The sequence below is a fragment of the Triturus cristatus genome, chromosome 9 (genome assembly GCF_964204655.1).
Source record: "Triturus cristatus chromosome 9, aTriCri1.1, whole genome shotgun sequence".
Taxonomy (NCBI): domain Eukaryota; kingdom Metazoa; phylum Chordata; class Amphibia; order Caudata; family Salamandridae; genus Triturus; species Triturus cristatus.
In genome coordinates, this window is record NC_140592.1 from 1,165,684,316 (window position 1) to 1,165,704,739 (window position 20,424).

Here is a 20,424-nt window from a genome sequence, read left to right on the forward strand (position 1 = left end):
GGCGCCTGGAGGACTCCGAGAGCAGGGCCCGGAGGAATAATATCCACATTATTGGAGTGCCCGAGGGACGGGAGGAGTCGGCGGCGGATCTCTTTGTGGAGGACCTGATCTCTACCCATCTCCAGCCTAAGGGGCTGAGTAAATTCTTTGCGGTGGAAAGGGCCCATAGAGTCCCGGAGGCAGGCCGAAGGTCGGAGCCCCTCCGCGGCCTCTTATTGCCCGTATTTTTTACTTTCGGGACAGGGATGCGATTCTGCAAGCTTCCAGACTGCAAGGGCCGATTAAGCTGGAAAACATGGAGGTGAACTTTTATCCTGACTTCACACAGGCGGTCCAGAAGCAGAGATTGAGTTTCCTGGGTGTCAAGCGGCGGCTTCGGGACATGAACCTAAAATATGCCATGCTCTTCCCGGCCAGGCTGCGGGTGGAGGCGGATGGTCGCACTCACTTTTTTCACCGTCCTGACATGGCCGGGGACTGGTTGGACACTTTGACTGGGGGACATGGTCGGGATGGGGGGGGGGCGACGGGAGGTGAGCGCTCACCGGACCGGGTCTGAGGTACTGACACCGTGGCTCACCCCGGATGATGCCACTTTTGGCCATGCTTAGGGTCTTTTGCCTATTGTGCCTTGTTTCCCCTCCATGGGAGGTTGTGCTGGGTCTCGAGGGGGTTCTCCCTCCTCCTCTAGGGGGTCTTAGTAGTTCCATTTACATAGGGGCGACAGGCACACTGCAAGTTGGGGGGGCTGTTTGGGCTCATGCAGGGGTGCAGGGAGGGGGGAGTTTTGTTGGGGCTGTTGGGTTGGGGTTGGGTATTGTTTATTTGTACCACAAGGTAGATGTATTGTTGTGCTACTTCTACAGTGCTCCCTGGGGGGAGATGGCTCGATTTCGGCTATGATGGGGGTAGGGGACTGAGTCTTTTGTCCTGGAATGTCAATGGACTGGGGGACAGGATAAAACGGGGTGTGGTCCTGCAGTTTTTAAAACGTATTTCTCCCGATATAGTATTTCTGCAGGAAACGCACCTCATTGGAAACTCCTTTCGTGCTATGAATAGACGGGGCTATCGCCTTATAGCCCACTCGGGCTTCACCTCTGGTTCGAGGGGCGTGGGAATTATGGTTAAAACTTCGCTCCCGTTTGAAATGGATGAGGTGTTCCACGATGACAGGGGACGATACACGGCTCTGGTGGGTAGATTGGAGGGTAGAGTGATTGTTTTAGTTTCTGTTTATGTACCGCCAGGGTTGCAAACAACTACTTTCGCTGATCTGGGACGCCTCCTCCTTGGCCTTCCGGAGGGGATTCTAGTGTTTGGGGGAGATTTTAACGCTGTAGTTTCCGGTACTGAGGACCGTCACCCTCCTAGGGATCTCCCCCGTGCCCAAGCGTGGCTGTCCGGCCTCTTGGATACATTGGGGCTGGTGGATTGTTGGCGGCTGAAACACCCTACGCAGATACAGTACACCTTTCATTCCGGGGCTCATGGCAGTCTTTCAAGGCTTGATTATGTTCTGATGCCAGCGGCACAGGCGGGGAGGGTTGGGGAGGTACGACATTTGGCGCGGGGTATTTCGGACCACTTCCCGCTCCTGCTGCACTTCGACATTGTCCCGAGGGGGGAGGGGAGGGTGGTCCCGGTCAATCCCTGGTATCTGCGTGACCCCACAATTCGCGCAGATTTGGTTAAATCTCTGGAGCGGTATTTTGAAGATAATGTGGGGTCTGTATCGTCTGCGGTCTCTCTGTGGGAGGCGTTTAAGACGGTAATCCGGGGGGAGGCCCTGTCCCTCATTTCCCATTCCCGGAGGCGCGGGCGGGAGGAGGTGACCCGTATTGAAACTGAGATAACTGAATTGGAGGGTGATCTGGAATGTGGGGTGACGGATGGCAAATTACATGCTCTCCGACTCAAGCAAGCGGATTATAAGGCCCTCGTCACGGAGGCAGCCAGGGGCCTCAGTAGAGAGCAGCATGGGAGACTGTATGATGTGGGTGATAAGGCTGGTAAATTGCTTGCGTGGCTGGATAAAAAGGAGAGAGCAAGTCGAGTTGTCCCGTCGATTGAGAAATTGGATGGTGTGTGTGTGTCACTGATCCGGGTGAAATTGTTGATTGCTTCGCAGACTATTTCCGTGGGGTGTATTCCCCGGTATCTTCCCGCTCGGAAGAGGATTCCCATGCCCTGCTCAGGGACATTGCGCTGCCTTCCCTTTCGGAAGAGGATAAAGTGTCGTTGGATGCCGCCCCTACGTCTGAGGAGATTGCCCTCGCCATACGTTCGGTCGCTTCCGGCAAGGCCCTGGGTTCTAATGGCCTTCCCATCGAATTGTACAAGCTGCGACCGGATACGCTGGCGCCACATCTCCGCGCTATGTTCCTCGCGGCCCGTTCGGCGGGCTCCCTCCCGCTGGACCAGCGTCTGGCCACTATCGTGGTTATTCATAAGGAGGGGAGGCCGCGGGATCGGGTCACGTCCTACAGGCCCATTTCTCTGTTGAATGCGGAGCCCAAAATTCTCGCCAAGGTGCTGGCTAATCGGCTGGTTAGCGTGGTGTGCGATCTGATTCACCAGGACCAGTCCGGCTTTATCCCTCATCGTAACACCGCGCTTAATCTGCGGCGTCTGCACGGGGTGCTCGCGCGGGTCTCGTTCATACGAGAGCCAGCCATTTTGGCGTCCTTGGACGCCACTATGGCGTTCGACACGCTTGAGTGGCCATATATTTGGGCGATGCTGGCGAAGTTTGGTTTTGGCCCGGGATTCATTGGCTGGGTGAAACTGTTCTACTCCGGACCTCTGGCGCAAGTGGTGGTGAACGGTAGAGTGTCGGCTCCGTTTGAGCTGGGCAGGGGTACGCGGCAGGGCTGCCCGCTGTCGCCGCTCCTCTTCGCGCTTGCCTTGGAGCCCCTGGCGGAGTGGCTGCGGTGGGAGCCTTCCATTCGTGGTCTCCGTTGGACCCCTGAGTATGAGGATCGCGTATCCCTTTCCGCAGATGATATCCTTTTATACCTTGCTTCCCCGCGTAAATCGCTGATTGTATTAGTGGATGTTTTGCATTCCTTTGGCCGTAATTCTGGCCTAGTCATCAACTGGGCTAAATCCTGTGTGTATTTCCTCTCCGGGGAGACTCCTATCCTACCGCGGGGCTGCCCTATCCAGGTCGCCTCGCAGGGATTTAAGTACCTGGGTATCTTTATTACCCTGGATGCTGAGGCCCGATATAAACAAAATTTGCTCCCCCCCCCTCCAGCGCCTGAAGGAGGACGTGGCGCGTTGGAGGCGCCTGCCGCTCTCGTCGCTTGGCCGTGCGGCATTGTTTAAGATGATGTCGCTGCCACGTTTCCTATATGCTTTACAGAACACGATGGATGTTGTGCCGGCGCGCTACTTTCGCGAGGTAGAGAGTTTGCAGCGCCAACTATTCTGGGATGGGAGGCCGCGTATCGCCCTTGCGAAGCTGACACTCCCGTGGTATGACGGGGGGGTCGCCCTCCCAGACATCAGACGGTACTACTGGGCCTCCCAGCTGGCCGCGATAAACCACGGCCTTTACGGGCCCGCTCTAAACCCGGCCTTTGAGATGGATAAACTATTACTGCCGGGTGGTGACTACAATCGGGCGCTTTATTCTCGATCGCTCGACGCGCGTCTGACGGGCCCTACGCGGGTCATGGTACGGGTGTGGCACGCGGCAAACTTGGCGATGGGGTGGAAGGATCGATTGACCCGGGCGACGCCACTGTATGCCTCTGAGCGGCTGGGCTCCCTGTGGACCTCGAAGGGCTTTGAGAAGTGGGACATGATAGGCATCAGCAGGGTGGGCGATCTCTGGACGAGGGGGGGATTCAAAACATTCGATGTGCTGCAGACGGAATTCCAGTTGCAGGACAGGGAGTACTTTCGATATCTACAGGTCCATCACGCGCTGGTCTCCGTATTCCCGGATGTTGCCTCCATCCCGGAGTACTCCCCTCTGGAAGAAAGAGTGCTAGATGGGCATGTGCCGGATGGCACGATTTCCTTGATTTACAAAAAGCTCATCAACGATCGCTCGGGACTGTTGACTAGCCTTCGTGAGGCGTGGGTCGCCGATGGATTGGAGCTGGACGATGAGGACTGGGTGTCTGCGGTGGCCTCCCCGAAAGAGGTGGCCATACCGGCCCGCCTTCGCTTCGTCCAGCTCAAAATACTCCATAGGGTCTATGTTACGGGGCCGGGTCTGATGCGTATGGGATATTCCGTGGATGGGTTGTGTAAGCGTGGGTGTGGTTCATTGGGGACCTTCGTCCATATTTTGTGGGAATGTCCGGAGGTGGCGCGATTCTGGCGTGGTGTGCATGCGGTGTTGCGGGCGGTCACACATGTGCCGCTGCTTCCTGAGGCGAGGAGGTGTCTGCTAAATGTGTGGGAGCCGACTGATTACTCAGTGCCGCAGACGTGGTGGGTGACTCTGGGCTATATGGTGGCAAAGCGTGACATAGCGCAGCGGTGGGGCTCCCAGAGGTCGCCAACGATCTCGGCATGGAAGGACAACATGGATTGGTGTATGTTTCGGGAAAAAGTGGTGTATGTCGCGAGAGGTAAGCCTGGGAAATGGGTGAAAGTGTGGGGCCCCTGGAACTCCTACCGTGGCGGAATTTGTACTCCGCCGCTGACGCCTGAACTGGCACTGGCCCCGTCTCCCTAGTCTCCTTGTCTCCTTGGTTCTGGGTACGGAGTCCACTTTGTCTCCGCTCTGGCCTGTCCCCCCCCCGCTTTTCCTGTGTCTCGGTAGGGTCCTCCCCGGGGGAGCACATACTGCTGCTTCGATTTCTTGCTGCCTTGTGGATTTGTTTGTTATTTCTTACATAAAAATGGAACCGCCACCTGGGGGGTCCGGACGGTGTGGCCGCCAATGTTTTTTCTTTCCAACTCCTGTGATCTCTCTCACGCTGCAGCGTGTGTTTCCCACTTGTATTCTATGCTCTTATCGCTTGCTAGCGGCCGGCCCGAAGGTTGTAGGCCCATTTTTGTAACTCTTTTGACTTCTGTAATAAAGGTTTCAAAAAAAAAAATATATATATCGTTTTCTGCCTAGAATCACACCATGAGTCTGTGTGCACACAGGAATTGTTGTCAGAGATTTAATTCATGTTTTTCTTGTTTTGTAAGACTTGGACTCGTAGGAAAGGATCAGCTCATGTGATAGGATTTGAAAAGTTGAAAAAAAAAATTGTAATGAATTAAAATTACATAAAGGTATTTTTTTTTAGTTTTTTGCAGGTATTGCTGAGCAACACTGAAAAAATATAAAGATGCCTATAAAGTCAAGAAAGAGAAAAGGAAAGAAACAACAACTATATTTGAAGACGACTGGTAAAAAAAAAATAGGAGGCGAAGCGTGTGTTGGAAAACAGAAAAAGTCTTCTGGTAAGCAAACTAAAGAATTTTTAAAAAATATCTTCCAAAAAAAAAAAAATTATCGAAAGATAAATTCAAACAGTGTTTCAAGTACAAAACAACAACAGAGTCGACAGCAAAAACAAAATGCTAATGTAGACTCGGAAGTAAGTCAACACGGAAAATAGATTTTAAAAACATTCGTCGAAAAATGTTTCAGAGAAGAGTGATGTTAAATTTGCTAAAGGATGTGAAAAAATATAAGAAAAAAACCAAGTTTTATAAGAAAAAGAAATTAATTGAAAGTATTGTTACCAAGGCATTAGAAATAAAAAAAAAAAACTATTCATTTTAATTTTGAACAGGATGCGTAGATTAGATAAATTAGTCAATGCAATGAAGTCACAAAGCAAAAGGAAAAGAGAAGTCAAAGAAAATAACTTTTGTAAAGTGTTCTTAGGAGAATGGAAGCATAGTTCAACTACTGAACCATTTTTTAATGAAGAGAGTTATCTTCAAAGTAATAGTTTGTTGCATGCAGTTGACACCAATGGAGGAGCATATGAAGTTAAGGATGGTTGTGTAATGGAAAAGGAGAAACTGGTTCCAAGAAATGAGGAAGAAGTGATGGCTGATGAGGTTATGGGGAGATGTCCTAAAGCCCCAGTGTATACTTGGAATTGTAGTAGTATTTGTACTGTGCGTCAGGAATCTATTGATAAATTACGTGACTTTCTAAGAGAATATAGTAAAAAGAGTGTTAAACAAAAAATTAAGGTTCTTCAAAGACTAGATCTATGCAGAGTGAGAGAGAATACTGGTTTGCAAGGACATTCTCTGGCTTGTCTATCTAGGAAAGTGTGTCGAAGTGTTTTTCACCATTTTAGAAAGCTCGCTGTTCATCATACTGAAATGAGAAAGTTTGTGAGAACATTGTATTTTGCTAAAAGTCCAGCACTAAAGTTGAATGAGTTGAATAATGCTCTGTTCCGTGGATCTGTATCAGATGTAGTGAAGGTTACTGATGAGATTCAGTTTTGTTACTTTGGTCCAGAACAAGAAAGTGCAGAAAATGACAGTTATTGATGAAAATGTAGAAGAGAATGTAGAACTTACTGTTAGTAATAATTTTGAAGATGAAATGACAAAATTTGCTATCATCTCTAATGAAAGACCAAATATTACTTGTATTTGTTGCCGGAGAAGCCATTACAAAATTCAAACAAGGAATGTTGATCTGTATAAAAAAAAGTGAAAATGAAGATAATTATAAGTGGAAAGATTTTGCAACATATATATTTCTGGAAAATTGTTTTGATTTGGGTGAAGATCAGCGTATTTGTAAATACTGTTATAACAAGTTAGAAGAAAATAGAATGCCAGCAAGAGCTGTACATAATAAATTAGAATTGTTTGAAATTCCTCCAGAGCTTTCGGATTTAAATACGTATGAGTCTATACTTATTCAATGTGTCCATCCGTTTCAGACCATGGTGCGTATGGAGCCAAAAACAGGTAAATTACCTCCTTCTGATTTACAAAGAGGTTTAGAAGGAAGAGTTGTCTATTTGCCATTGGATTTGAAAAAAAATATGGAAACAATTGATGCAGATACTTTGGAAACTGAACCATTAGTTATTCTGGTTAATGGTGTACCTACGAAGAATAAGACAATTTGGCAGGAGCTGGTGGATGTACGAAAAGTACAAAGAGCAAATTTGTATTTGAAAAAAAATAAATGGTATGAAGCCATTTATATGGATGAAGATGAAGAAGAAATAGTAGAAGACACAGGAATACCAACTGGGCAAATTGAAAAAGTGGATAAGTCAAAAGAAGAAGAAATTTATGAACATTTCAGCATACATCCTCTTCATTCTAAAGAAGTTATGAGAAACGCTATTGATCTGTTTCAGATGAAGAAAGCAAAAGGAACTCCTGTGAGTGTATGGGAGGAGAGCTTGGAAGCTCGTTGTTTTCCCCAACTGTTTCCTACAGGAGAAGGTGGACATTATGATGAACGTCCAGTACAGATTCCTGCTTCTGAGTATCGGACTACAAGATTATATGCAGAAGATCCAAGATTTCGTCAAAGTATTCCTTATTTGTTCCATCTTTTATTTGAAAGTGACTTGTCTGCACTATCTTATGCAGTAAATCACATTTTAAAAACTGGAGTACATCTACATAATGTGTCAGCAAAGGACTTTCTCAACAAAGTGCAACAGCGAGATGATCATTTGGAATCTCAATTGATCAATTTGATGGCTTGTCAGCGTGGAACTAATGAATATTGGTACCGACGCCATGGAGAATTGAAGTGTATGTTACGGAATTTAGGAACTCCTACATGGTTCCTTACCCTGAGCTGTGCTGAGTACGCTTGGAATGATTTACTGAATTTTTTGCGAGAGGCAAATTCAAACATTAAAAACATCCAATACAAGACAGCAGGAGAATTGTGCTCATTAGATCCGGTTAATGTTTGCAGATATTTCAATCACAGATTTGAGGCTATGATGTCCTTCGTCTGCAATAAAAAAAATCCACCTCTTGGAGAAGTTGTGGATTTCTTTTGGAGAAAAGAGTACCAAGCAAGAGGTGCTCCACATATGCTGATGAAGCAGTTTTATCTTTCATTGAAGGATATGCAACATGTGCTATACCTAAAAGCACAGAAGAGAAAAACTTAAAAGATAAAGTTTTACGTTTCCAAAGTCATCGGTGTGGAAAATACTGTCGACGAAAGTACAAGAGTAAAGATAAATTCTACACAAAATGTCGATTTGGATTTCCACGACCTGTTCTTTAAAAAGCAAGAGTAAACAGTTTTATGTCAGCTGTGCGACATACTATTACAAGAAAATCGCCTAAGAATACCTACAACCTAAGAAGAAAAGAAGAGTCAAAATATATAAATGACTACAATCCAGTCATTTTATCCATGTGGAATGCTAACATGGATATACAGTATGTGGCTGACAATTCTATTGCTGTTGCTCGGTATGTCATGTCTTACATCACTAAATCTGAGAAAACGGAATTGAAGGAAATGTGGGAAGAGATTTCTCACGAGAAGACTGTCAGTAAGAAGCTATACAGTTTCAGTTTAAAGAGGTTATCGCATCGAGAAATTGGATCCTACGAATGCTCAGATAGGTTATCATCTGCAAGCCTGTACTCGAAATCCAGAAGAATAATTTGGGTAAGTTTAGGCCTTGCAGGAATGCGAAATCGGGTACTGAAATCTATTCGAGAAATTGAGTATTTAGCAGAGTTCGAACCAGAAAGTACCGACATTTTAAGAACAAACATGTTGGACACATATTACCCACAAAGAAGTCATCACCTTGAGAACATGTGTCTTTATGAAGTGCTGCAGAACTTCATTTTTAAACGGAATGCCACAGAAGATATCAACAATGGAAAATATAAAGTTAGTGATGAGGAAGGATGTTTGATGAAGCAAACAAAGGGAAGTTTGATAAATCACCGGAAGCCGAGTTGTGACACTCCTGACAAAAAGGAATTTTACTACTTGGCACTTTTGCAGCTGTTTAAACCATGGCGTTCAGAGGATGAACTACTTGGAGAATTCCAGAGTTATGAAGATTCCTTCAATGCTAGCAAAGACAGCATAGAATGCAGTACTTTCACAACTTATGTTCAAATGTTAAATGAAGAAATTGAATAAGAAGCAACAATTGCAGCTGAAGTAGCTAGAGACAGTTCTCAAGACAGTCAAAGTTCTGGGACATTTAGTCAAGATCCTCTAGGACAACCTATTGTAGAAAATGAAGCAGCAATAGCCATGAATGAAGTAGAAACAGCTATGAATCAAGCTCAGGAAAATTTAGTAGACTTAACATATTTGGAGCAGCAACTGAATGAAGAACAAAAACAAATGTATGAAGAAGTCAGGAAAAAAATTGATCACGGATTACTACATGAAAAGAAAGAGTGCTCATGCACATCTTTCGAACCAATGAGAATGTATGTAAGTGGACAAGCAGGAACTGGAAAAAGTTTCTTAATTAATGTAATTAGAAGCTACCTACAGAAGAAAATGGATTCCATTTTGTCTTGTGTTGTTACTGCTCCAACTGGGTTAGCAGCGTATAACATAAAAGGAGTTACCTTACATCGTTTGCTAATGTTACCAGTAGAGCATGAGAATAAAATACAGTACCACAAACTAGCAGGAGAAGCATGCTTGGAAGTTTCAAGAGTATTGAAGAAATTGAAAGTACTCATTATTGATGAGGTAAGCATGGTATCAAACTTAATGCTTGCCTTTGTCCATTTAAGAATGCAGCAAATTCTGAAGACAGAGTATGACGTGTTATTTGGAGGAAAACACGTCCTAGTTTTTGGGGATCTTTTGCAACTTACTCCAGTTAAAGGACAACCGGTATTCCATACTCTTACACATGAAGACACGAAAAAGTCGTTAGGAAGTATAGGCAATGTAAATATTTGGACATATTTTGAGTATAAGGAACTCATTACCAATATGAGGCAAGCCAATAATGAGGACTATGCAAGTATTCTGAAAGATATAAGAATTGGACTATTCACAGAACATGGCAGAAAAGCATTACAGAGTCGATTGCTGAGTAATTTGTTTACAACAGAAGAAATAGTTCCAGAGAAAATATACAAGAAAATTGCTGTAAAAAATACTGTAATCTGCTTAATGCCAACACTACATGAATGCTCTGTATTCAATCAAGAACTTTTGAAATTGGAAAATGAAGAGATCATAAAACTGGAAGCTGTCGATAAAATTCAACATGAACGAATAACTATTATAATGACAGGCAAATTGGCTACTAAATTGGATTCTCTGGAGAAAAACATTTCAAAAACAGCTGGTTTGGGAAAGAATCTTTGTGTGTATGAACTGTAGAGTAATTTTAAGACGCAATTTGGATGTAGAAAAAGGTTTAGTGAATGGAGCTATGGGTAAAGTTGTGGGTTTTGTAAAGTACCAGAAAAAAGATGGAATTGAATTCTTAAAAATAAAATTTGATCAGATTGAAGAGGTTAAAGTGATTAGTCGTTGTTCAGTTTGTTTTTTGTTAGTGAAAGACTTATATGTACGTAGGAAGCAGTTTCCGATTTCTCTAGCATATGCTGTAACTATTCACAAGTCTCAAGGATTAACTGTTGATAGTGCTTTTGTAAACATTGGGTCTACTGTGTTCAAAGAAGGTATGGCATATGTTGCTTTCACGCGTGAAAAAATTATCTGGTTTATTCATGATAGACTTTGATGACTCAAAAGTAAGTGCTGATGCAAACTGTGTAAAGGAGTATAAGAGATTAAGAAAAAGCTATGCTCCTCATTTAGGTCAGTATCCTGTGTTTGAAAAACGTGTTGTTTGTCGGAAAAGGAGATTTGAGAATATCTGTAATGAGGATGTACAGAAGAGAAAACAAAAAGATAGTGATGTGACTGCAAGCAAAAAGAAAAAGGACAGTGTGGAAGAGGTTGTTGGTTGTCATTTTGAAAATAGCTCTGGTTGTCAACTGCTACGCAAATGTAGTGCTGAATGTTGTATTTTATCTTGAAAGTTTGCAAGAGCAGATAATACTGAATCATGAAAAAAGATTCTGTTCTTTGCTGTGTCTCCTTTATGAGAAGCTGAGTAATGATAAAAATAAAATAGAAAGTGCTTCTGATGTTAATCTTTTAGATGTATATTCTGGACGTACACAGTTTACACAAAATGTCCAGCAAGATGCACAGGAATTCTTGATGTATATCCTGATGGTACTGGAAGATGAAGGGGTAGAAGTAGAAAATTTATTTGGTGTCTCTTATAAATGGGAACATTGTTGTGATAACTGTATGAACACAAGCAGTACTAATGTTGATTCTGAAAGGTTAATATATTTACCATTACCAGAGAGTAAAACAGTGACTTTTAGTAAATTAGTTAAAGATGCTAATCACAACATGGAATGTTCTAAATGTAAATCTGAACGGCGAAACGCGTCGTCTTGCTTTTTGTGTACAATAAAACTTTGTACATTCTCCTGGTGTGCCGTTCCTCATCTTTATCACCTTCGGTGGAAGGATGCTTGAAGCTATTCTTGGGATATATATATATATATATATATATATATATATATATATATATATATATATATATATATATATATATATCCTATCTCTGGAGTGTGGGTACCCATTGGGTGGGTTAGTTCTATGGCTGCATTGTGTGGCTTGGAGAATGTTAATGAAAGACTCAAAACATGTTTATGGTTGTTTTGTAGAAAAATGCTTTAATTAAAATATTTGTGACAGTGATTATTAATAACCAATGCAATGTATAAACATGGAAGTAAATAGGATTATAGTTAATGATACATAATTATTGATTTATTGACAAACCCGATATGTCCGCTTCATATGTGTTGATGTGCCAATCCTTTGATAAACTTAATAGACCGACTTTTTATATGTTTGTGATAGAAACTGAGTGATGGAATGCTTGAATTATTCTCAGCCACTGGTAATGACTCGGGCCGCATCCCAATCCATCATTATGAAGCACATCATGCCACCTCAGTTTCGACCCAGTCAAATGCAAATCATTTTTGACCCTGCTCACTGGAACAGTCCAGCCCAAATAGGCGAGATCCTCTGTGAATGGATCAAAAGCAATCTAGGAATGGTGTTGTCCTAGTTAGAGCTTATCAGCCAGGTACAGCTTGGTTCCAGTCAGTGTGCACAGGACCCATGTCCTGATAAGCCACAACTAGGACGAAAACCGTTTGGGGTTGCTTGTGTTCCGGTGAATACGAGCAACCCGGGGAAAACAGCAGGGACAAAAAAATTAATACGGTGTGGTAAGTTTCCGCTGGGTGCTTTAGCAAATTAAAAAACCTCAGCAGAGTCTTACATTTTCTGCCGGAAGACTGCCGTAAATCTGTAGTTCACGCCACTGTAACATCCAGGCTGGACTACGCGAACGGCCTATATCTCGGCCTGCCTAAATATTCAATTAGATGTCTGCAGATGGTGCAAAATGCGGCTGCGAGGCTGATAAGACGTATTCCCTTTCGACATCATGTCTCTCCGCACCTGCAAGAGCTACACTGGCTCCCAGTAGCTAAAAGAATAGAATTTAAGACCCTGACTCTGAGTTATTGTGCACTTAAGGGAGAATGTCCCAACTATCTCAAACTAAGACTCTGCGGCTATAAGCAGAATCGTTCACTGCGATCACACACTCAGAATCTGCTCTGTGTTCTCCGCTTTGCAAAAGCCCGTCTGGGAGGTAGGGCATTCTCTGCAAGAACAGCTAAAATGTGGAATGCCTTGCCTGGGTACCTCTGCCATGCAAACACAGAGAGCTGTTTTAGGAAAGCACTGAAGACAGGGCTTTTTAGCAATAACTAGGTCTGCCCCTAGCTTCCGATATTGCCCTGCATTGCGTTACTTGTTGCTCTAGAGCACCAGGACTATCTTTCAGGTAGCTGTTGTGCTATATAAACTTCAGTATTATTATAAATAGATGGTTTCCCTGCCTTACACAAAAAGCGAATGTAAGCTTTTTTCTTCCTGAAATGATTTTTCCCTTTGGATTGCTTTTGAGGTCAGATGACTATGATGTTTCAAATAGGCCAATGTACTAGTTTCTAAAATTCAGTAAGTGGAGACAGGCTTGGTTTGCTAATCCCTTTTTCTAACTCTGCTGTCGGTAGTCGTTTTATCTCTCACTGACATATTATTTTTTCTTTTTTTTCTGTATGTATGGTAAATTAGTTTATCTTAACCTTCTTGTGGGTCCAGGCACCTCATTGCCCTTTAGAATAAATTAGTCTATAAAAAGTGGCTTGTGGTAACAGTGTGGATTTGGAGGTCAAGCTCAGTGGCATCAGATATCCCAATTGTTTGGCAAGGCAGTCGACTCCAGGGCGTACTCTGTAGTTTTTCTGTGGTTTTCACTGTACAAATCTTCGAAGAAGCCCCCCATCAAGACCACAGACTCCATTTGATTTGTTGACTGAAAGAGTCCTGTTCTCTAAAATCAGTTTTATGCGGAATATTACTGGAGGGTGTTGTGATACGTTTTCATTGTAATGTGGTATATTTAGAAACCAGTACTAAGGCTCCACCATGTCTCCCTGCCACCCAATTCCTCAATGTTGTGTAAACTTGATGCCTAGGCAGCAAAGCGTTTTGGCAGAGCACCATAAAGGTGAGCTAAGGCAACTTTACTGTCGAAGAGCATTGGCAGAGTGGACATGTAGTTCAAGAAGTCAGAGGAGGGCACCCTAGGTGGTGGATCAATGGGAGCGTCTGTGTGGCAATGAAAGAACACTGGATTTCTACCTTGTGGTTGTCGGTAGAAATAATATGCTTCCATTAACTGGCTTGCAGTTTCATCTTTCATGATGAGTTGGATCTGGGTATCCAAAGTGATGTCTAGATTAAAAACGTTCACAGAACCATGCACATCTGTATCAATAGATTAGCTTTTACGAGCTATCTTATTCAAAGGCATTGGGACTGCAAAAAGCAGTTATCCAAGTGAATAAAGGCACAGGTTTAACATCTAGTTAACTTTCACTCAAATTGCAATGATGAGGTCCTGGATATATGTGAATCAGAACTGGGTTTTCTCCAAATACCGTACCGACGTATGAAGCAAGTGGCTGGGACAGTGGGAGTCAATATGTGTATAAAATGTGAAATATTTGAGAAACAGTTTCTCCAGTGAACCTTTTAACTAGCTGGCTGTTTATCTTTTAGGACATGTTGTGTATGTCATTTCTGGATCTCATGAAAGTGACTGGTCTGAGCCTTCAGATTGTTGAAAAGCTCATTGGAACTGTAAGCAAGGCTTGTGCACCGAAGATGCAAACTGTAAGTTATTTTTCCCTTTGAAGTTATCGAATAGTAAACAAAAAAAAATGTAAATCTTTTAAAATGTGAAATGTAGTGTTCTAGCCTGTTGTCAAGGGCTATGTGTTATAATGTGGCTTTCTGTTGGTGTTTGCTAGAAATGGGGGTCTCTAGTTGGCAATGGTTTGCACCTTTGTCCAAGTAGGGACCCTTCTTCCTAGTCGGGGTAAGGTGGATACACTTCTAAAAGAAAACCCTGATCACCCCCTTTTTAGCTTGGCACGAGCAGACAGGCTTATCTCAGAGGCCGTGTGTAAAGCATTTGTGCATGCATACAGTTACACAGTAAAAACACTCCAAATGGACAGCACACCAGTTTAGAAAAATAGCAAATCTTTATCTAAATCAACAAGAACAAAAACAACAAAAATCCTACATACAATACTGGAAAAATAGGTACTTTACAAGTTAACCTTCAAATTGTAGACTAAGCTTACAAACACAGTTCTTCTGAGTCGGTAGCTCCGTCTGGGGCTACTGCGATGCTGAAAACAACAGTCTAACAGTTCCAGCCGACCGCGTCGGTACGGATCAGCTGTAGCGTTGACGGACAGTACCTTTCTCATTGTGGCCGAACCTGTGGGTACAAGTCAGTGGGGGGGGAACCATAGCGGTGGCAGGTAAATTAGAAGCCGTACAGCGCGTGGTGCCCTCACGGCGCAGTACAGTCAACGTTTTGGTGATGGTTGTCCAACGGCATAGGTGAGACTGAGGCGATCATGCGGAGTGAGGCAGTGCTCGATGTTGTGCTGGCAGGTCACAGTGCAGGTGAAGGAGCCGGTTGATGTTTGGGCGGGCGGAGACAGCGTCTTTGAGGTCCAGGTAGAGTGAAGTGGCGCGGAGTGCGGTGCCCACAGGAGGCGGTGCAAGCAGCGGCTCTGTGACAGTCGCCCAGTGGCATCGGTGAGACCAGGAATGCAGTTCAAAGTGCGGCGATGCCTTCAGGACACGGAACTAGCGATTGACTCGGTGACAGAGTCGACTGTTCTTGTCGTCTGCGGGGTCTGAATCCAGCGGTTCCAGCGACAGTGCCCAGAGGGACGGTGAAGTCTGTGTATCCTGTTTGAAAATTACCTCCAAGGGCTTTGAAATAGACCTTGCCCCTGTTCAAAAAGTCACAGGAACAGCACACCGTTCCTCTCCTTGGTAGGAACTGCTACTGCAGGCCAACCCCAGACAGCACACAGCAAAGGGGCAGTACTCCTCCTTCCGCTTTTCCCAGCTCTTCTCCATAGCATAGGTTCCTCTTGAATTCCAGAAGTAATCTAAAGTTCAGGGGTCTGGGCCTCAAATTTTATAGTCCATTTCTCTTTGTTCTCTAGCGTCAGCGAGGCTCTGTGCTTAGTCAAAACCCGTTCTGTCCTCTCTGGTGCAGCTTCCTGGTAGGAGGTGGAGACAGAATTGTCCAAAGCGGACCAGGCCCATTCAGGTAGAAAGGAAATCTCCTCCCCCTACCCTAAATGCAGCCCAGGTCTACCCAGCCCTGACTCACCCTGGAAAAGCAGGACACACCTCACACCCCCCAGTGGCTGTCTGAACAGAATCCACATCCCAGCTCCTGTCACTCCTAAGCCATACAGTCAATACACAAACCTAGCAAAGGCACACTGGATGGCTAAGCACGAAAATAGACACTTTCTAAAAGTGGTATTTTTAAACCCAGAATATAATAAACATCCTTACTAAAAGATGCATATCCTGAGTTCAGGCATATCAAACTCCACGTTCCCATGGCAGTTAAACTTATACGATGTACTAAGTAAACTCCCCATTCTATCCTGTGGGACAGACAGCCTTTCAATAGTGAAAAACGAAATTGGCACACTGCCCACAATGGTACCTTGGGCCTACCTTAGGGGTGACTCACATATACGAAAATGGAAGGCTACGGCCTGGCAAGTGGGTGTGCTTGCCAGGTCGACATGGCAGTTCTCAACTGCACACAGACCCTGCAATCGCAAGTCTGAGAACCTTTTGCAAGGCTGCTTGTCTGGGTGGCACAATCCGTGCTGCAAGCCCACTAGCAGCATTTGATTTACAGGCCCTGGGCACACACAGTACACTGTATTAGGGTCTTAGTAGTAAATCAAATAAGCTAATTATTGAACCGTTAATCCATGACAACAATTTACAGAGGGTGCTCTTGCACTTTGGCACTGAACAGCAGTGCAAAGTGCCCAAAGCATCTAGACCAGCAAAAACGAAGTCCAACACACAGTTAAAAAACAGGAAGCAAAGGCAAAAATACAGGGGAAACCAACGCCAAAGATGCCAGGTCTAACGGTATTCCTTTCAGGACACCGTACATTAATGTCACAAGCTATGTAATGTTGAATCTGGGGTAATTAGGACTCTAGAAGGTGCTTGGGGGGAATCTGAAGAAGGCATAGGAGTCACACCTTCTGGTGATGTCAAGGTTAATTACCCTTTTCAAATGAAGGTTTCTTTTGGAGAACTGTGTATGGGGTGAACATCTACATTATAACGGTTGTTAAAGGCCCTAAGCCCGAGTTATAGATCCAAGCCGCAGGCAAGAGCCTATAATTAAGGAGAGGGCCTTTAGCAACTGGTATAATCCAAGACAGAAGGGCTGTAAGGCTATTAGTACATTTAACCCACTACGGGTAGAATATTCTAAATCAAAAAGGGAAAAACATGAAGACAAACATTGGAATGTAGGCGCTCCGGACTCATAACAGCCATTATAAGCCCGTAGCTACTCTATTGTCTTCAGTGGAGCTCTCATCATTGCAATGTTCTAATATAACCAACAAATTATTAAAGTGACTCATGTATCACAACTTGAATTTATATTGCATGCGTATAGTGTCTTTTGATGTCCTTTGTGATGTCACATGTGTCATCATACTATGTGGACTGAATAGTGCTTTGGGGGAATAATAATTCACGAGTTCTCCATGACTTGAAAATGTCAGTAATTTAACGTTTTGGATCAGATCCATGGCCAGGGAGCACTTGGAAGAGGGGGACATGTTGGAGTGCATGGCAAAAGAGCTATGCCTTGTGCGAGGTGGATATGTTTAGTAGGAGCCTCGTTATATCATAACAAAAACATGGAAATCTACTCTCAAAATCTTTGTACAGGGTCATTATGGTTGTTTGCACGGATTACAACTAAAGTGTTTGGGAAAAAACATAATACCCCCGAAATTCACATTTATTTGTAGATTATATTAAACTATGCAACAATAACCTTTCCCAATGCACTGCTCATAATGTCCGGAAATCACAATAACATTGGTATTATCACTTGTGACATGTAAATCACCCTTGATATCATGGAAGACCTCACAGAAGGCACACTCAATTTCTCTTTTTCACATCTGATTTTTGTAAGTGGAAATACAGTCTTGTTTCTATTTGTGTCCATCACAAGGTTACTTGGATCAACACAGGTGCTGTAGCCTGCCAGCTACAATTTAATGTCCAAGTAGATGGGTATTGGGAGTGAGTGTAATGACCCTGCTTTTGTTATCTACATACACAGATGACAATGTCTGAGAAGATGTGTATTGTTAGTGAATGAAATTGCAGCACTTTTTATTTTCATTACACTTTTGACATAAAAAATACCAGCTGTGACATAGCATCATTTTGCTGACAGTGAAATCTAAGGCTTGCTCTAGACTGCACAAACCTATGCCTGGTGGGCTCTGCGGTTGAGACTTGATGGAAGCTTAGAATTTCTTACCCTGGGTATTTTGTATATGGGAATCTGCTTGGTGGCATGAGTGCTACCCCCAAGCAGTTTCTTTTAAAATAAAGATGTTGGTTTCAATGTGATTTGTGATGTTAATGAACCGAATGATGTCAGATGTGTTGTCAACTGCAATGTGTAAGATCATAAGTAGTGTATAGGGGACTTATGGTTGCGTAGCTCCAAGTTACTGACCAATTTTGGTAGTTTTTAACTTTGGGTTATGACTAGAATATCCTTCAAGCGAAGTTTTGCAGATCTTTTTAAAAAAATGTTAAGACCTATAGTTTGTGATTATCCAGTATTAGGGGTGTCTTTCATAGATTAACATGCCTGAATCATTCCCTGTCGCCGGGACGGGAGCCTCCGGTACATAAAAAAGTAATATCCTATAGACATACATAGAGAAAAATAGGCCTAAGGGCTTCTCCTTAGTGGCCTATCCTTGTCCTTATGTAAAAAGGACCAAACTCTCAGAGCCAGCCAATCAGCCATCACCTCCCTCTAGAACCTTCCTGGCAGGAGCCTCAGTCTCTCAGATTTTCTACCGCACGTTGTGCTAGGGAGTCTCCAGCCTGAGTTCTCCTCAGGATTTCTTTAAAACCAACTTGTTCACTTTTAAAAGTGACTTATTTCTTCAAGAACTTGAACAGAGATTGCTTCAGGCCACTTATCACTGCAGTGAGTGATTTATTTCTTCTAAAAATTCTGGCATGTCTGAATCCCAGAAGAAAGCCCTTTTCAGGGCCTGCTCTTCATGTGGGAAGAAGAGGCTGCATGTGGACGACAAGCATGTCCTCTGCCTATATTGCCTTTATCCTGACCACGTACCTAAGGACTGTAAAATATGTAGGTCTTTCCCTCACAAGACCTTGAGGGACAGAGAAGGTCGTCTGCTCATCTGGCTGGACAGGCTTAAGGACAGGGAGAGTGTGGTATCCTCAGAGGGAAGCTTTTCAAGGACCTCTGAAGTCTCCCTGAAGAGGCCGAGAGTGACGTCTCCTGGCCCCTCAGACACTCCTCCTATGAAGGCACACAAGAAGTCTTCAGAGGCAAGATCTTCAAAATCTTCAGTGTCTGACAAGGATCCTCAGACTTTTAAGAAGCCTACCCAGTCGGCCAGCAAAATGGCGACAACCTCCTCAGCGCAAAAAAGAGTTGGGGCGCCAGGTTATGTCTCCACAGCGACGACAACTGTGTCAACGACGACTTCTCGTCGACGACGACCACTCCTTAATCGTCGTCAGCAGGTACACCTATTTCATCTGTTATACTGCTAAAGCCGTCGTCGACGTCCAAGTCCTCGTCGACGACGAAGATTGTCCCGTCGACGACAACATCGTCGATGAGGAGCCCACCGTCGACGGGAGAGTCGACGACGAAGACATCGACGACGAAGACATCGACGACGAAGGCGTCGACGACGAATGAATCGTCGACTAGCACATCGTCGACGAAGGCATCGTTGACGAGGAAAACATCGTCGACGGAGACACCGTCGACGAAGGCCATGCTGTCGACGAGGGTATCGTCGACGGAGAAATCGTTGTCGACCATAGGTATTACTGAGCCATGGAAGAAATCCAAACTCGTAGAAACGTCGTCTATGACCCTACCACCGTCGACAACAACACAGACGACAGCAGGGGATCCTGTACAGGGTTCTGGATCTGGCAAACTGACCAGGAAACAGATTACACCAGAAACAACGTCTCCAAGTAAGGTGCAAACTCATTTGCCTATGGAGATTCTTCAGAGTGAGGAGTCTGAAGAAGAACTCCTGGATCAAGCTACTTCCCCTTCAGAGCTGCACGTCAAATGTCAGAGCACGGACGAAGAACAGGAGGAGATGAGCTGCCAGGAACACCCTTTCCGGGATCAGGTTCGCACGGAGGTCACCCCGATGGTATGCCTTCCCCTGTCAATTGTTAATGACCTCAAATACCTTATCCGGGACTACAAACAACGTTTCCCGGAATCACCGGCACTGGAGACAGGGGGCCCGATGCCTACTACAAATCCACCAACGACAGCCCCAAAACAGACACGGCCAACTACTCAGGTCCGCCAGGAGAAAGTGCCACCTCAGGTGATAGAATCTTCAGATGAGGAGCCTGAAGAAATGGAAGAGGGGGAAGTCCAGGAAGACCAGACGGATCACGATGAGGAGGAGGAGTATGTGGCATCCTCCCCAGCTTCACCGCAACCGCGCCAAGCAGATTCACCGCCAGTGGATATTGGCGGTTTCCATAGGATAGTGGAAAGAGCAGCGACGCGGTTTCATATGGTGATGGAATCGACTGAGACTGAGTGCTTCCTACATGACTTCAAGGAGCAGACAAAGAAGACAATGAAGTCGATCCCAATTATTGACTTTCTCTGGGACCAGGGAAAGAAA

General features: G+C 44.4%; 1 protein-coding gene across 1 annotated transcript in view; it reads left to right on the forward strand.

Moving 5' to 3' along the window:
• RAD51B (RAD51 paralog B) overlaps window positions 1-20,424 on the forward strand; it is a 2,869,137-nt gene that overhangs the window by 843,643 nt on the left and 2,005,070 nt on the right. The window contains exon 3 of the mRNA XM_085627892.1: window positions 14,156-14,269. Within this exon, the coding sequence (XP_085484018.1) occupies window positions 14,156-14,269 (114 nt within the window). The remainder of the gene's footprint in view (window positions 1-14,155; window positions 14,270-20,424) is intronic.